The sequence below is a fragment of the Callithrix jacchus genome, chromosome 3 (assembly GCF_049354715.1).
Source record: "Callithrix jacchus isolate 240 chromosome 3, calJac240_pri, whole genome shotgun sequence".
Lineage (NCBI taxonomy): Eukaryota > Metazoa > Chordata > Mammalia > Primates > Cebidae > Callithrix > Callithrix jacchus.
In genome coordinates, this window is record NC_133504.1 from 14998419 (window position 1) to 15015541 (window position 17123).

The 17123-nt window shown below is 40.1% G+C and overlaps 1 protein-coding gene across 4 annotated transcripts in view; it reads left to right on the forward strand.

The window, feature by feature from the left end:
- Window positions 1-17123, forward strand: part of ASB5 (ankyrin repeat and SOCS box containing 5) — a 115815-nt gene that overhangs the window by 9793 nt on the left and 88899 nt on the right. For 2 of the 4 annotated variants that reach the window (XM_078366230.1, XM_078366231.1), the window contains exon 2: window positions 10438-10661. The exons of the other annotated variants lie outside the window; for them this stretch is intronic. In XM_078366230.1, the coding sequence (XP_078222356.1) occupies window positions 10629-10661 (33 nt within the window). In that variant the 5' untranslated portion in view covers window positions 10438-10628. The remainder of the gene's footprint in view (window positions 1-10437; window positions 10662-17123) is intronic. 4 annotated transcript variants of the gene reach the window in all.

The following is a 17123-nucleotide window of genomic DNA, read 5'->3' on the forward strand; positions in this document are numbered from 1 at the left end:
AGAAAAGAACTCAAATCTTGCCCATAATTGTGGCTTATAGACAGTCAGAGGGAGGACACAGAAAATGCTGATGACAGTTATAGCCAGAAAGAACAAGGATCCTGACAGGGCAGAAAATGTCACTTTAAGTGAAGAAGTAGTGAGCACAAGACACTGTCACCAGCCGGGCGCAGTGGCTCACGCCTGTAATCCCAGCACTTTGGGAGGCCAAGGCGGGGAGATCATGAAGTCAGGATTTGGAGACCAGCCTGGTCAACACAGTGAAACCTCATCTCTACTAAAAATACAAAAAAAAAAAAGCTGCATGGTGGTGGGCGCCTGTAGTTCCAAATACTCGGGAGGCTGAGGCTGGAGAATCGCTTGAACCCAGGAGGCAGAGGTTGCAGTGAGCCAAGATCATGCCACTGCCCTCCAGCCTAGGTGACAGAGCTAGACTCTGTCTCAAAAAAAAGGTTTACTTTGCCATGGTTGACGATGCATACCCATGACGATGCATAGAACATGTGCCTGCCCAAGGTGGTTGGGGCACAGCTTGATTTTATACATTTTAGGGAGACATGAGACATCAATTAATATACATAAGAAGTAATTGGTTAGGTCCAGAAAGGAGGGAACAACTCACTGGAAGCAGGGAGGGGCTTGCAGTTCACAAGTAGGTGAGAGACAAATGGTTGACTTCTTTTGAGTTTCTGATAAGCCTTTCCAGAGGAGGCAATCAGATATGCATCTATCTCAGTGACTAGAGGGGTAACTTTGAATAGAATGGGTGGCAGGTTGCTCTGAGCAGTTCCCAGCTTGACTTTCCCCTTTAGCTTAGCAATTTTGGTGTTCCAAGATTTTCTTTTCACACTAACAATTCAAATAATTCTGTTCTGAGAAAAGGATGCAGACTCTCTGGGGAAATAACACTTTCCTAGTTTTTCCTAAGGCAAGGAGAGGAGTCTGATACGCAGATCAGGAATCTTTGCTCTGACTTCACCTGAAGCATTTTACTCTTCACACACTAGGAGAAGTGGATCTATTTCTGTTTGTCTAATGGATTGCTCTGATTTGAAAATATAACACTTTCCCTGTCTTCTTGTAAGCCAAATGGTTACGGCTAGACTAGGTCCCTAAGTTAAGTCCTAAGGACTAGAGCCCTATCTTCTAGGTATTTATATAGCAAAAGACAGGAATCCCAAATTTAGACATCTCCTATATTTGGGATTCCTGTCTTTTGCTATGTAAAAACAGGATCTGAGTTTATCTAGAAAGACATATTTACATTCCCAAGGGTTAGGGTGAGAACCCAGCCCCAGCCTTCTTTCCATTCCATTTCTATTACTTTCTCTCTTTATTTTTATTTTTTGAGACAAGGTCTCCCTCTGTCACCCAAGCAGGAATGCAGTGGCACAATCTTGGCTTACTGTAGCCTCCGCCTCCTGGGCTCAAGCAATCCTCCCACCTCAGCCTCCCAAATATCTGGGACTACAGACATGTGCCATCACACTCGGCTTATTTTTTAATTTTTGGTAGAGATGAGGTCTCACCATATTGCCCAGGCTGGTCTTGAAACTCCTGGGCTCGACTGATCCTCCCACCTCAGCCACCCAAAGTGCTGGGATTACGGGCCTGAGCCACCATGCCCAGCCTCCATCCCGTTTCTAAGGAACAAATATTTTGGTTTTGTTCTTCTCTTTCCTCTTAGGAAATGAGTAGGCAGGTCATCTCTCTTAAGTATATAAAAGAATAAAACTTGTTCTCTTTTTTTTAACCTGTGGAGTGTCTGGCCACTCATGAAGGCGATGTTTCCAGCTGCTTTCATCCCTTTGTTCCAGGGTACGTTCTAGGGAAATGGTCCAATAATTTCATTATTTGTAAACTACTAACAAAGTTTTCTTGGATTTAGAATACCCGTGTGTACATTCAAGATTAATTAACCAAAATAAATACTAAGAACCCAACATACCCCTACTGTGCCTTGCCAAGAATAACTCTTAAAGAAAAAGTGTTTTCCTACTTAATGGTGATAGTAGTGAATATAGATGACTAGATCTTGAGGCAGATGGGGTCAGGGCCATAGGGGAAAGGTGCAGGCATAGAGAGAGATGACCGAAAGGTACAGGGCAAAAAGGCATCCATGCCATTCTATGGGTGATCTAAGTCACAGGATGAGAGAAACATTAACTAGAGTGTCCCAGACTGGTTCTATAGTATATGGGCTAACAGAGCTTTGAGGGAGAGAACTGCTGACAGTGTTTAACTTACTCTGGGATATCTAGAAGGATGTAAGAAATGGGATGTACGGAGGCCTTTTACTATGCAGATAAGAGCTATTGTTAGGAATTAGCACTAAAGGTATTAAACTTACCAGTAATCCATACAGATGGAACCTGGGGGTCCTCTTTGCTGATTATTTCTTCTCCTCCTCCTCCTCCTCCTCCTCCTTCTTCTTCCTCTTCTTCTTCTTCCGCTGATTTCCTCCTCCTCCTCCTTTTCTTCTCCTTCTCCTCCTCCTCCTTCTTCTTCTTCTTCTTCTTCTTCTTCTTCTTCTTCTTCTTCTTCTTCTTCTTCTTCTTCTTCTTTCTTCTTCCTTCTTCCTTCTTCCTTCTTCCTTCTTCCTTCTTCTTCTTTTTGAGACGGAGTTTCGCTCTTGTTACCCAGGCTGGAGTGCAATGACGCGATCTCCTGGCTCACTGCATCCTCCGCCTCCTGTGTTCAGGCTATTCTCCTGCCTCAGCCTCCTGAGTAGCTGGGATTACAGGCATGCGCCACCATGCCCAGCTAATTTTTTGTATTTTCAGTAGAGACGGGGTTTCACCATGTTGACCAGGATGGTCTCGATCTCTTGACCTCGTGATCCACCCGCCTCAGCCTCCCGAAGTGCTGGGATTACAGGCGTGAGCCACGGCGCCCGGCCCTCTTCTTTTTTTATATACTAAGGGTATGAAGAAAGAAAAAGAGGTAGGATGGTAAAGAAAAATCTCAGATGGAAAGGGTCAGAAGAGGAAGCTGAGTGAATGCAGTAAATGCTAGAATCTCTGGTCTTTACACCTATAGCAAATAAATGTACTAAACTGAAGTTCTGTATAAAGTTCAACAGCTTTGTGACACAATGAAAATGAGTAGACACAATCAAAGCATATACATTCTTCAGTATAAACTTATAGATGATCTGTATGGAATTTTATTTAAAATCTAGAGAAATACTCCCAGGTAAGAGGTAGTGGAGATAGATGCTTACTTTGTCATTTGTTGTATACTGTTATTAATCTTGTAAAGGGTTGGCTTCTTCATATGTTTACCATTTTGTGAGTCATTTTGCCGCCTACACTCGTAATGCATTCTCAGATGTTGACTAAGCCCTGCTATTTTAAGTAGAACTATTTAGTAGAAACCTCAAAAGAAGAATTCTCTGTGAGGGACTGTCATTATTGCTTAAGTAAAAGTAAAATATTTAATGATTGAAGGTAACTTTTTAGATAATGTAGTATAAGAATCTAGATGGCCATTTTTATTTCTAGTCTACATTCTTTTGTTCACTTGCTGTGTTATAAGAAATAAACATGAAAATATGTTTTCATGTGATTTGGAAACAACTATATATATGTCTGTGTGTGTATATATATATATATATATATATATATATATGCTAATAGAATTATTATACCTAAGTGCAATAATATTAGACTGGGCAAAACAAAAAATAACAATGTTTCAGCTAAGCCAACGATGTGAAAGAGTAGGGATCTGTGGTGTAGGCCAGGAAACACTGGTGTGATGTTTCCATTGAGGTTTTCCTTGTGTCTGGTTTAGGGTCATTATGATTCTTGGTAACAAAGAAGATAAACTATTAAAAGAAAGTTGAACAAAAGCAGGCAAAATCTCTATTACTATTGGAAGGATTCAAATAGAGCCTTGTACTGGAAACTCTAGGAGATACTCTATGCCAAAAGGACTAATGCCAGTCCAGCCGGTTCTGAAATTCACATGCTAAAAAATTCACTGTGGAAGCAAAGAAAATAGAAAATCCTGAACTCCAGCTCACTGGGCTTGTTGACCGTGGATGGTTCCCAGACATGTCCAATGAAACGATTCCTCACTGTCTCTAATTTACCTTGGAGTGAGTTATTTGAGGACCCAGTGGAATTGTTAAAGTACTGTCAGTCAGTTTTATATCTAACATGCAATGAAGAAGTCTCTTAAGCAGCATCCTATCTGGTAATCAGTATGAATCGAAAACCATGGCCACAAATGATTATGTTACATATTCTAGTTTTTTATACTCAATAGTGTTTGAAAATAAATAATTGCAAATGTGTTGCTATCTGACACTTCATAGCTAAGCGGAGCTTAAATATTGTAAACTGAATTAATGAAGGTAAGAGAACATGGTTCACGGTTCTTATGATGCACTAGCATAGTCTCAGAAGTCAATAATGGCTTGATATTCCAGAAAACAGACTTGTACTGTTAAGTCTAAGGCCACAAAAATCATTTTTAAATAGGTATTATACAAAGTCAGCATTTGTAAATGACTATGGAATAAAAGAGAGTAGAAATTAAATAGCTCCAGAAACATTCGGAGTTATTTTTAGAGTAGGTTTGCACTAACCTAAAATTAAAAAGAAATAAATAAATAAAGCTCTGGTTTATCAATTATTTTTCACTAAGATTCCTGATCTATCATACTGGGTATACTTTGCCAGTGAATGTTTCTGGTTGTAGAGATTAGAATCCATGCCTGCTAGTTTAAGTAGAAAGAGATCTGTGGTGTAGGCCAGGATTTTTGTTGAAAATCTTTGTAATATCTGACTTTGCTAAAAAAGGGGGTAGTTGATTCATTACTGAAGATATTAATGTACGTTTCAATAAATTATTCATAAGGAACATTCTAACCCAGGCATATACAATATTTGTTTCCTGAATTTTTCTAAAATTTATTTCAGGGGTTAGTATGTGTTATCCAGTGGAAAATAGGGTATATTAATGATATTAATAACACTCAACCGCGAGTGAAGGAAGATTTTGGAATGTTAATTGTGATGGACCTTAGTCATTCATGTCTATCAGTTATGGAAGATTTTTTCTCAGTGATTTCTCCATGTGGTGATAGTTTCCCACATTGTGCATTGTGCCTCCCCAGTGCAGAACTGAAAAAACTGTATCTTCCAGCACAACTTGCTGTTGAGAGTAGACATGTGACTTAGAGTTCTCCAATCAGATGCAACTTAATGAGCCCTTGAGTTGATCAACTCCCTGACAGGATAGTGCAGGGACATCCATATTTGCAGACATGAGTGTTTCTGAGTTTAAGGGTAAGTGAAGTGCTTCTGGAATCACAGCAGAAGCAGTGTAGTTTGGGTGGTCATAGGTGGCAGCAGTTCATTCTAGATTATGGTAGAGGTAGCATAAATCTGAAGTCAGTTGAATTCGCCTCTCCCCCAACAGGCCATTTCTATTATGTGGTCTTGGAAGCTGTTCCTAGGTCAACCTAGGTTTGCCCCACCTGTGCTTTCAGTGATTGGACAACTTCCTAATTATCTCTTCATAAATCTCTTTCTACTTAAACTAGCAGGCATGGATTCTAATCTCTACAACCAGAAACATTCACTGGCAAAGTATACCCAGTATGATAGATCAGGAATCTTAGTGAAAAATAATTGATAAACCAGAGCTTTATTTATTTATTTCTTTTTAATTTTAGGTTAGTGCAAACCTACTCTAAAAATAACTCCGAATGTTTCTGGAGCTATTTAATTTCTACTCTCTTTTATTCCATAGTCATTTACAAATGCTGACTTTGTATAATACCTATTTAAAAATGACTTTTGTGGCCTTAGACTTAACAGTACAAGTCTGTTTTCTGGAATATCAAGCCATTATTGACTTCTGAGACTATGCTAGTGCATCATAAGAACTGTGAACCATGTTCTCTTACCTTCATTAATTCAGTTTACAATATTTAAGCTCCGCTTAGCTACGAAGTGTCAGATAGCAACACATTTGCAATTATTTATTTTCAAACACTATTGAGTATAAAAAACTAGAATATGTAATATAATCATTTGAGGCCATGGTGTTCGATTCATACTGATTACACATTTCTTTGGGGATAATTTCTGCAATGAAGCCAAAATATTATTATTATTATTATTTTGACACAGAGTCTTGCTCTGTTACCAGGCACCAGGCTGGAGTGCAGTAGCGTGATCTCGGCTCACTGCAACCTCTGCCTCCCGGGTTCAAGCAATTCTCCTGCCTCAGCCTCCCAAGTAGCTGGGACTACAGGTGCCTGCCACCAATGCCCAGCTAATTGTTTTTAGTAGAGACGGGGTTTCACCATGTTGGCCAGGATGGTCTCGCTCTCTTGACCTCATGATCCACCCGCCTCGGCCTCCCAAAGTACTGGGATTACAGGCTTGAGTCACCACGCCCGGCTGCCAAAATATTTCACAGAATGTTAAGCATGGGTCTTTTCTCAGTACTTTACACAGTTGTATTCAAGCTTCACAAATCAGTATTGAATTCAGGTGCCCTAAATTTTCTGCTACTGCACATCCAAAATTTCGTTGTACTATCTCTTTGGTGTTATTGTTTGGTGCTTTCTTTCTCTCACTAGCCAATCACCAGTTCCACCCCTCAATGTGTCTTGTCTTTATCCACTTTTCTCAGTTTCTACTCCCATTGCCCTCATTCCAGCCATCAGCATCTCACTGGGATTGCTGTAATAGCTTCCTAACCAGACATCCAATTCTATTCTGCCCTTTCTATTAGAAATACCAAGTAAAGTGATCCTCCCTTGCTTTTATTAAAGCCTTTCCATAGCCTCCCATTTTAACTTAGTGTAAAATCCCTGTGTTTACTGTGGTTTTGCAGTTTGGGTTCCTCAAGCAATCTTTGAGAGGTTGATTAGGGCAGTGAAAGGCAAAGAAGACAGCTGAAGACCATCAGCAGGCAGCACCACCCACAGCTGGGAGAATAAGGGCTTAAGTTCTGTGGGGAAATCTGGGTGGTGCATCACAGGATCACACGTGGCCCAAAACAGTGGGCCCTGCTGACTTCTCAAGCACCAGCCCATGCCTTACTTCCCTCGCTCACTCTGCAGGCATACTAGCCTTCAGTATGTCAGTTCCTAGGAAACTCAAATCCTTTACTACCGCAGGATTCTTGAACTGTCTGTCCTGTGCCTGGAAAGCTTGTCCCCAGCTCTTTATTTGGCTGGCACTCTGTCTCTGAGTCTTCAGGTCTCTGCTTAAATACTGCTTCCTCCAAAAATATCCCCTTTCTTCCTAATTGTGGGTCAGCACTGTTATTTATTTCCAACACTGCATTTACTTCTTACATAGCAATCATCAGTCTTTGTTTATCTTTCAAATCATTATTATGTGACTTCTTCACAAGGATATAAGGTCCATGAAAAAAGGGAAACCTGTTTTGCCAACACTTGTCCTTCTGATGTCTAATATAGTGCTGGCATACAGTATGCACTTGATAAGTCTATATTGAATGAAGTAATGTAAATCATCACCATGCTTTTGCATTATAGAAGCTTCATGATCGTTCAGTTCAGACTGATCAAATTGATTATGTATTGGTCATACTGTGGCAATTACCTAATTAATACATAATTAACTTGTATAATAATGTATTAAAACAAGCTTAATATAGTTACTAAGAGGAAAGTAATTATTACAGCAACTGTCTTCCTGGAAAAGTATGACATTGTTACCATTAATATGATAATAATAAGTAAATCAAAAACAGCCACCAATGTCTTGTTCAGGGACAAGATTTAAAAAAGAAACAAAAAAAAATGGATTACAAAGAAAGCCTAAGTGTATGGTTATTGGAAAGGGTACCTGGCTGAAGTAAATTTAAATGATAATTACCTTAGAAGGTCACCTCACACAATTATACAAGGCCCATAACATAAATTTCATTAGCAACCTTTGCCGGAAGGTTATTGGTGACACAAATCAACACTCCATTAAGACTAAATGTGTCTTGGCCAAGCTGGAAGTTAACTGATAAAGTAGATTATCATAAGATAAAAGTGAGCAAGGAGAAAACCTCAGGACTTTAAAATAAAAGAAGTTTCCAAAAGGGAATGTTGTGCAATATGTATTCCAATTAAACTACCGTTGAGCAAAGCCGTCCCTTGCTGACTAAGACCTGATTTTATGGCAATTCCTTGCTGTATCTACACATCGTATATAAAAGAGAAAAGTGAGTTAGCAATAATGTATATGATTCGTAAATGACCAATACAGGTCAATTTTCCGGTCAATGTAGTTCCAGGAATTCAAAGGCTATATTTGTCTTCTCATTGTTTTACAAATAATATTTGGGTGTTTTGTTTTTCATGGAGAGAAGTGTGGATAAAAACTTGAATATAATTTCCTTTCAGTATTTGAGCCTTTTGAGCTCCTTTCGGATGCAGAAATTTAAATTCCATGAAGACAAAAATTGTTGCTTATCACTATATTCTCAGTTAAGCATTGAAAGCCCTTAAGGCATGTTTTTTGACTGAATAGTGAATGTCACAGATATTTGAGAATGGAATTAGACCAGAATTCTTCTGTAGCAGTAGAGAATAATTTCATTAAAGAATATTATTTACTTTCTTTATCTTTAGTGCTGCTAATCAGTAGAAACTCAAGTGCAAGGAATTATTTTCTTTTTATATATACTATAATTGTTTAGTAAACTCTACCAGGAATTAAAGCCTATTCGTCTATTACATATATTGAAAAAAATACTGCAAAGTTTTTAACCACCCTTCTTTTATAAGATTCAGGCATAACCATTTTAATAAGTATTATTGGTTTATCAAGTATAAGACATAAAACTTTGGCTTCATTCCTTCATTCTTCTGCTTGTAGAATACACTTAAAATGTCAAAATGATGTTGAACATAATCCCTCTCCTACTCTGCCAATCCTTTGAGCGCCCCTAAAGGTTCTTACCATTTGACATGGACTCTTTTCAGAGAAATGCATCTTCTGGGCTGATTCTTTTTCCTAGGCATGGAGACTCAGTTGGTGTCTCTCTCCACTACTTTGTTGACTTCCTCTCTTTCCTGATCCCCAACATCAAGTGACTCTTGTGCCAGACTCCCATTGACTTCAGTAGGGATAACACTATGTTTGAGGGGCTGAAAAGGAAACCCAGAGTCAGTGGACAAGATGTAGGGTTAATTGAAGGGATTTACACACAGGGTGGTCTAGTGTGGGTAGGCTGGAGAGGAGAACTTCAGCCACTTGTAAAAAGCATGCAATTGATAGAGCATTTTTACTCATCACCCTCCCTTTAGCAACCTCCTTCTGGCAACCTTCATTCAACGCAAAACAAAAGTCCTCCATCTTCAGTACAGCCCCTGTTCCACAGAATGGGCTAGTGATTCAAATGTTCCTAATAGATACGACATGAGTGTCCTTACCTCAGACCATAGGGTCATTCTCAGGGTATGTTTAAGTTATTGCTGTCAGATGTGTCTATCACATAGTGACTAATCTCATTGATAAGTCTTTGGAGAAAAATCTGGGCATGCCCACCTCAGCTTCCCTATTTCATAGTTTCCCTTGTAGGAGCTAGTTTCTTATCAGGAGAGGGCATTCTCTGCTGTTTCTGTGGGAGCAAGCATTTCTGTGCCTTATGGAGCAATCTGCTTTAGTCCAGCATTGCCTGAGACTGGGAGATACATTTTCCAATTATTTTTTTCTTTTGTTGAGATGATTTCACTCATCACCCAGTAGTGCAGTAGTGTGATCTCAGCTCACTACCTTCACCTCATGGGTTCAAGCGATTCTCCTGCCTCAGCCTCTGGAGTAGCTGGGATTACAGGCACCTGCCACCACACCTGGCTATCTTTTTTTGTATTTTTAGTAGAGGTTTTACCATGTTGGCCAGGCTGGTCTTGAACTCTTGACCTCAGGCGATCTGCCTGCCTTGGCCTTCCAAAGTGCTGGGATTATAGGCATAAACCACCAAGCCCGGCCTTCCCAATTTTTATGTGGTAAATGTAAGAGTCAGTTGGATGGTATTCTTTACCCTAGCGTCTATTAGTGGTAATGGTGAAACTTTGATTCTCATCTTCTTATTTGCCTTTTTTCTGTGGGAGTATTGAGGTGTTATTTATTTGGCTCCCTCAGAACGTCACCGTTTTGTTACGTTGGCCAGGATCACTGAGAAATATGTTATAAAGAACAAAACCCCATGTGGAGTGATTAAGTCTGGACTTCAGGCTTAGACTTTCGTGTAAGCGGGGCATGTTGACCTGGCGCTGGGGCTACTGAATCTGTAGTCTCAGTAGACATAATGCCTAAGGCCCATGACACTTTCGGGGGGCCACAAAAATTTTTTCATTGCTTTAAACTCTGAAGAAGTTAATCCAGCTTGGATGTGTTATTTATAACAATGCTGTTGTAAAATGTAACTTTTCATATTTTTTAATAGCACCTCAGAATTTTTCATGAAAGGAGCTTCGAAAGGCAGAAGTGCACAGACCCACGAAAGTCATAATTACACTGCTGCTTGGTCTGGGGAGGCATTTATTCGTCTGGTCAGCCATTTAGCGTGGTGCAGTCGGCTTTTCACTGCTCTGACCTCAGTGAAGTCGTTCATGTGGATGTTGGTCTGATGGACGCATGTACCTTATGGTCACTCTGTTCTTTCCACGGGTGAGTAGTCGCTGCTAATGAAGGCTGAATTACAAGCGTTGAGAAGCTCCTAGCAAACAGCACATGTACAGCCTCGCTCTGAGGTAGAGCCATAAGACATCAGCAAGGGTGTAGTCTCAGGGCACAGGTTGCTACAGCTTTCCCTTAGGGCACACTTGGCAAACATTTCCAGAGCCAAGGACCTCAACAGGCGCTAGTGTGACATGAGATGGAATGAGGATTCTTTACAGGGGAAGTTCTTTCTGCATACAGACCTTTTAGATGTCAGGACATAGAATGTATCTGCTGCTTTTACAGGACAGGACAACTGACAGCTTTGTTCCTACCAAACACTGATACAATTCCACATTTGAAACTGGGATGCCCCAAATTCTATGCTGAGGTGCAAGAGGCACTGTGGAACGATAACCTTGGTTCATGTGGCTGATCTGTGGGATCAAATATAAAAATACCGAAGAACCAATGGCTAAACGGCAAAGGGCCATATGGGAATGAAGCGTAGAGCCAAGCTGCCGGTCAGACTTGCACCACCCTGATTGGGGGAACATCCTTGAGATGATTGCAGAATTCAAAGTGGTCAAAAGATAGCAGCTGGAGAAATCTACATGGGCTCTCCAGATTTCTCAGGGAGGAGGCATTAACATTCCTCAGTGCAGCTTCAGTTCAGGATTTTGTTGAGGGCCATTTTCTAGGTGAAACAAAGGCGGAGAACTTGGTGAACACTTTCTCTCAATTCTAATTTCTTAAACCTAAGCAGTTCCATAAAAAAAGACAGAGAAGGAACTTCTGATGCACAGGACTAAAAATGATTAGTTACCAGATACTCAGGAGGCCGTAATACCTTCTAGAGCTCACACATAAAGCTTTAGTGTCAGAAATACGAGGCTCAAAAGGGAAATAGAAATTATGATGTTTTACTGGTTTGAAAGTAAAAATATTTAGACGGGCACGGGGCTCATGCCTGTAATCCCAACACGGGGAGGATTGCTTGAACCTAGGAGTCCAAGAGCAGCCTGGCAACATAGGGAGGCCTCATCTTTACCAAAAATACAAAAATTAGCCAGGCATGGTGATGCATGCTGTATGTAGTTCTAGCTATTCAGGAGACTGAATTGGGAGGATTGCTTTAGCCCAGGTGGTCTAGGCTACAGTGACCTGTGTTCCTGCCACTGCCACTCCAGCCTGGGTGACACAGCAAGACCTTAACTTAAAAGAAGAAAGAAAATAAAAGGAAAGAAAGAAGAAGAAGGGAGAGAGAGAGGGAGGGGGAGGAAGGAAGGAAGAGAGGGAGAGAGGAGGGATGGAGGGAAGGACAGAGAAAATAAGAGAAAGAAGAGAAAAAAGAAAAAGAAAGGAAGAAAGGGAGAAAGAAAGAAGGGAGGGAGAGAATAGAAGAGAAAGAAAGAGAAGGAAGGAAGGAGGGAAGGAAGGGAGGAAAGAAGGAAGGAAGGAGGGAAGGAAGGAAGCATCTTAAACAAGATTTTTGACTAGAACTGTCAACATTGCATTCAAATCTCTGCAAAAAGACTTAAGTTGGCTGGGCATGGTGGCTCATGCTTGTAATCCCAGCATTTTAGGAGGCTGAGGTGGGCAGAGCACCTGAAGTCAGCAGTTCGAGACCAACCTTGCCAACATGGTGAAACCCCTTCTCTAAAAAAAAAAAAAAAAAAGACTTTAGTCACAAACTCTCTCCCTCTGAAAGGGAGAAAGTATGTATAGGAGGCTTTCTTTTCCAGATATGGTAAATTTATAGTACCCAAATTAAGCTCTTGCTGAGAAATTTCTTCTCTACAAGCTCACAATTGTAGATACCGTACAATTTGGCATCTTTTGACAGACAATTGGTGAAGATAAAACCAAGATATATGTATATACATTGTCTGTATCCAGCCTCCTACACTTGATACTACTGAGTTTCTTCTGCTTTGGCTTTTGGCAATACTAACACAGGGTGGTAGGAATGGAACTTTTCCTGGGATAATTGCCATCAGCAGAGGATTGGCTTGTCTTCTGCATTTGTTGGGTATGGAGCCAGGGCTGCTGATAATCTTATATGTCCTGTGTCTCTTTGGACACTTTGATAAATGAGGAGCACAAGAGACCTGGCATTGAGCTAATGCAGCTTTTCATATCCTAATGTTATTACAGTCATTCAAATGAGAACAAGGCTGGGAAGGTTGCAGGAATTCCAACTCTTTCAATTTCTGGAAAATCCCTCTGACTGAACCTGAGCAGAATAAGAAATTAGGAAAATCATATTTAGATCTTAATTTAGCTTAAGATTTATTTGACTATGGTAACTCACAAGATCAAGTAATTTGATTTTAGACTCTAACTCTTTTATATCTTAACACACTGAGGGATTTATCCCCTCTAAGAAATTTTGAAACTTAACAGTATATTGAAAAATGCACAAAACAAGTATATATCGTAGCAAATTATTATAAAGTGATCATTCGAGTTTAAGAAATAGAGCAAGGCCCCCTCCTTGTCATACCTCTTGCCCCCCAAAGATAACCACTAACCCAGTAAACACTTGAGTGGTTTTTAGCACCAAAATATGTATCCCTAAACACAATGGTTCACTTTTACCTTTATATGGACTTTATAAATGAAATTATATAGTATTAGTTTAGGTATGGGGAAATCATTTTCTCGACATGATGTTTGTAAAAGTCGTATATGTGTAGCTCTAGTTTATTTTCACCATCAACTAAGTGCCTAGTCCTGGTTCACTAACAGTTTGGCTAAGCGCAAACCAGATGGTGTCTCTTGGGCCGCTTGGGCTGTTCAGCCTTAGTGCCAATGGTGCAGAACAGAAAATGAAGTGGTTGTCTCATTTAAAAGGGTTCCTGGAGATTTAAACTTAAGCCACATAGGTTAATTTTGGCGGCAATCAGCATGTTCATAGATCATGAGGAATCCTATAGTTTGGGCTTTTGTCCCCTCCAAACCTCATGTTGAAATTGACCCCCAATGTTGGAGATGGAGCATAACTGGAGGTGTTTGGGTCCTGGGGCAGATTCCTTTTGAAGGGATTAATGCCTTCCCAGTGTGGTGAGGGGAGGGGGGAAAGTGTGAGTGAGTTTTCAATCTGATAGTTCCCAGGAAAGCTGATTGTTAAAAACAGTCTGGCATCTCACACACCTTGCCTGCTCTCTTCTCTGCCATGAGTGGAAGCAGTCTGAGGTCTTCAGCAGAAGCAGATGCTCATGCCAGCTTCTTATAGAGCCTGTAGAAGGATGAGCCAAATACATTTCTTTTCTTTATAAATTGCCTTGGTATTCCATTATAGAAACACAGTCAGACTATGACAAGAATAATGACAATTCATTGTGAACACTGCTTGCCAAGTCCCACTATGATGGCCCACAGAGGCTAAACTCGAAGATATAATGGGTCTCTCTGTTTTATAAAAATTACTTTCTCTCTATTGCATCTGACCCTTCTGGACAAAAGGTCTGAATGTATGTAGAGGATAATTTGGAAAAAGGTAAATATTTAGCTATAGGAATCGCTGCAACCCGGAAACATGAAGCGTGAACACCTTAGACCCTGGGAGGTATAGGAAGAAAGACATTAAAGATCTGTCCCCTTCAAATCTGCCCCTAGTGCTTTCCTTATGAAGGAAAGGCCTATTGGAGAAGAAAATGGTCTGTTGCAGACATTTCAAACCGTAGCAGGCAGCTTTCATTTTAATAGATCTGGCATCTCCAGCCTATGGGCTCTAACCACAATTTGACCACCATTCTCCCTAACCATATTGAGAAGTCTGTTGGAAACAGCAGGAGATGGCTCAGTTCCTGCCTCCTTGTCAATGCCTCCAGATGTCTTCTGTACTCCCCACACTGAAGCAGTCTTTCCGTGGAGTGGGTAAATGCTATCTAGCTGTGGTATGGATAACCTGGACAAGTTTCACTGACTGCTCTCAGGTAGTGCCTTCCAAACTAAGGACTAGATTCAATTATAAAATTAAACTGGGAAGCCTAAGATTTACAAGCCAATGGGAAGCCACATTAGAGGCACTGTCAACCTGTGTCCCTCCATCCCATATGATGTACCTATCACTTGGAGTGGCTCAACAGTTTGAACAATACTTTCTTTCAGAGGACACCATGAGAATTCATGGGATTGCACAGTTTGTATGGAAGCCATGAATAACCTTGCCTTCCTCCTGAAAGCCAAGTGGGTTGCACCGAAAGAATGATTTAGAAAAATATCACCAACAGATCATGTATTCCTCAGATGACTGCAAAGATCCCTTCACAGTGAAGCTACTCTCGATTACTTGAAACTACTCCCCAGAGCAATATATGCATACTCTGAGGGTAATTGTTACTCATCATTTATGCATAATCTGAGGGTAACTCTTTCTACAATGAGAGTCCTCCAATTCGAAAGGGTGATGCAAAATTTGCCCTTAAATTTAGCTAAAGTGATCAATGAAACTTCCTCAGCACTGGAAGGCAGGTGCTGATAGTTTGTAGGAATTGTTCAACTGATTGGGTACAGAACTCTGGGAGGAATGGTTGAAATCAATACTGCAGGCTGTCCTCATCCTATTGCTTGGAGTCCTGTTAACAGTAGACTTCATTATGTTCTGTAGGAAACAAATTGAATATATTTGGTCCTAGCCTCTGTTGATCAGATTAGTCACAAAGGTTGATAGATCAGTAGACATAATGGGAAAATGTATTACAAGCCAAGATGTTGTAAAAATGAGGAGTGAATAAGATTGGCAGTTTTCCATGGGTCTTTTATGCCTGTGTTTTTGTTTTGCAAAAAGAGGGTCTTGCTGCTTTTTTTTATATAGACTTATCCTTTCAGGGATATTTGTATAGCAAATAGCTTGGAAGATGGAAATGTTTTTGGATCAGAGGATGGGCTTGTTTACTATTCAGCAAAATAAGCGTAGCGATCTTCCTCCGGGCTACAGCGTAGGTAAGCTTACTGCCCAGTGTAAAAGATCTGGGTTTCTAAAGCTTGGAGTTCCTCAGCCATGACATGAAACTACTGCGTGTACAGCACATACATTAGTTTCATCCCTTCAGTGCTGCCCGGTGGGCAAGAGGAACTGATGTCAACACTATACTCTTGCTGCTTGCTGTGCCATGAATAATAAGGTCCTGTGACTTGAAATAAAGTGGCTGACGTGGGAGGCTAATGGGTTTTGTTAACATCCACAAAACAATGGCAGCCTAAATTGCTAGATTACAAGTGGTGTAAAGTCTCACATTCTTCACAGTTCTTGCGGGGAAGATTTTTATTTTTTATTTTTATTGTCTTTTTAAATTTGTTTATTTCTTCTTTAAAAATTGGGATACATGTACAGAACATGCAGGTTTGTCACAAAGGTATTACGTGTGCCATGGTAATTTGCAGCACCTAATGACCCGTCCTCTAAGTTCCCTCCCCTCACCTCCCATCCCCCAACAAGCCCTGGTGTGTGTTGTTGCCCTCTCTGTATCCATGTGTTCTCAATGTTCAACTCCCACTTATGAGTGACAACATGCGGTGTTTGGTTTTCTGTTCCTGTGTTAGTTTGCTGAGGATGATGACTTTCGCTTCATCTATGTCCCTGCACAGGACATGATCTCATTCCTTTTTATAAATGCATAGTATTCCTTGATGTATATGTACCACATTTTCTTTATCCAGTCTATCATTGATGGGCATTTGAGTTGGTTTCATGTCTTTACTATCGTAAATAGTGCTGCAATAAACACACGTGCATGTGTCTTTATAGTAGAATGATTTATATTTCTTTTGGTATATACCAGTAATGGGAATGCTGGGTCAAATAGTATTTCTGGTTCTAGATCCTTGAGAAATCACCACACTGTCTTCCACAATAGTTGAACTAATTTACGTTTCCATCAACAGCATAAAAGTATTCCTATTTCTCCACAGCCTCACCAGCATCTCTTGTTTCCTGACATTTTAATAATCACCATTCTGACTGGAATGAGATGATATCTCATAATGGTTTTGATTTGCATTTCTCTGATGACCACTGATGTTGAGTCTTTTTTCATATGTTTGTTGGTTGTGTAAATGCCTTCTTTTGAAAAGTGTCTGTTCATATCCTTTGCCCACTTTTTGATGGGGTCGTTTGTTTTTTTCTAATAAATATGTTTCAATTCCTTGTAAATTCTAGATATTAAACCTTTGTCACATGGGTAGATTGCAAAAATGTTCTCCTGTTCTGTAGATTGTCTGTTCACTCTGATGATAATTTCTTTTGCTAAGCAAAACTCTTTAGTTTAATTAGATCCCATTTGTCAATTATGGCTTTTGTTGCCATTGGTTTTGGTGTTTTAGTCATGAAGTCTTTCCCTATGCCTATGTCCTGAACGGTATTGCCTAGGTTTTCTTCTAGGATGTTTATGGTTTTAGGTTTTACATTTAAGTCTTAAATGCATCTTGAGTTAATTTTTGTATAAGATATAAGGAAGGAGTCCA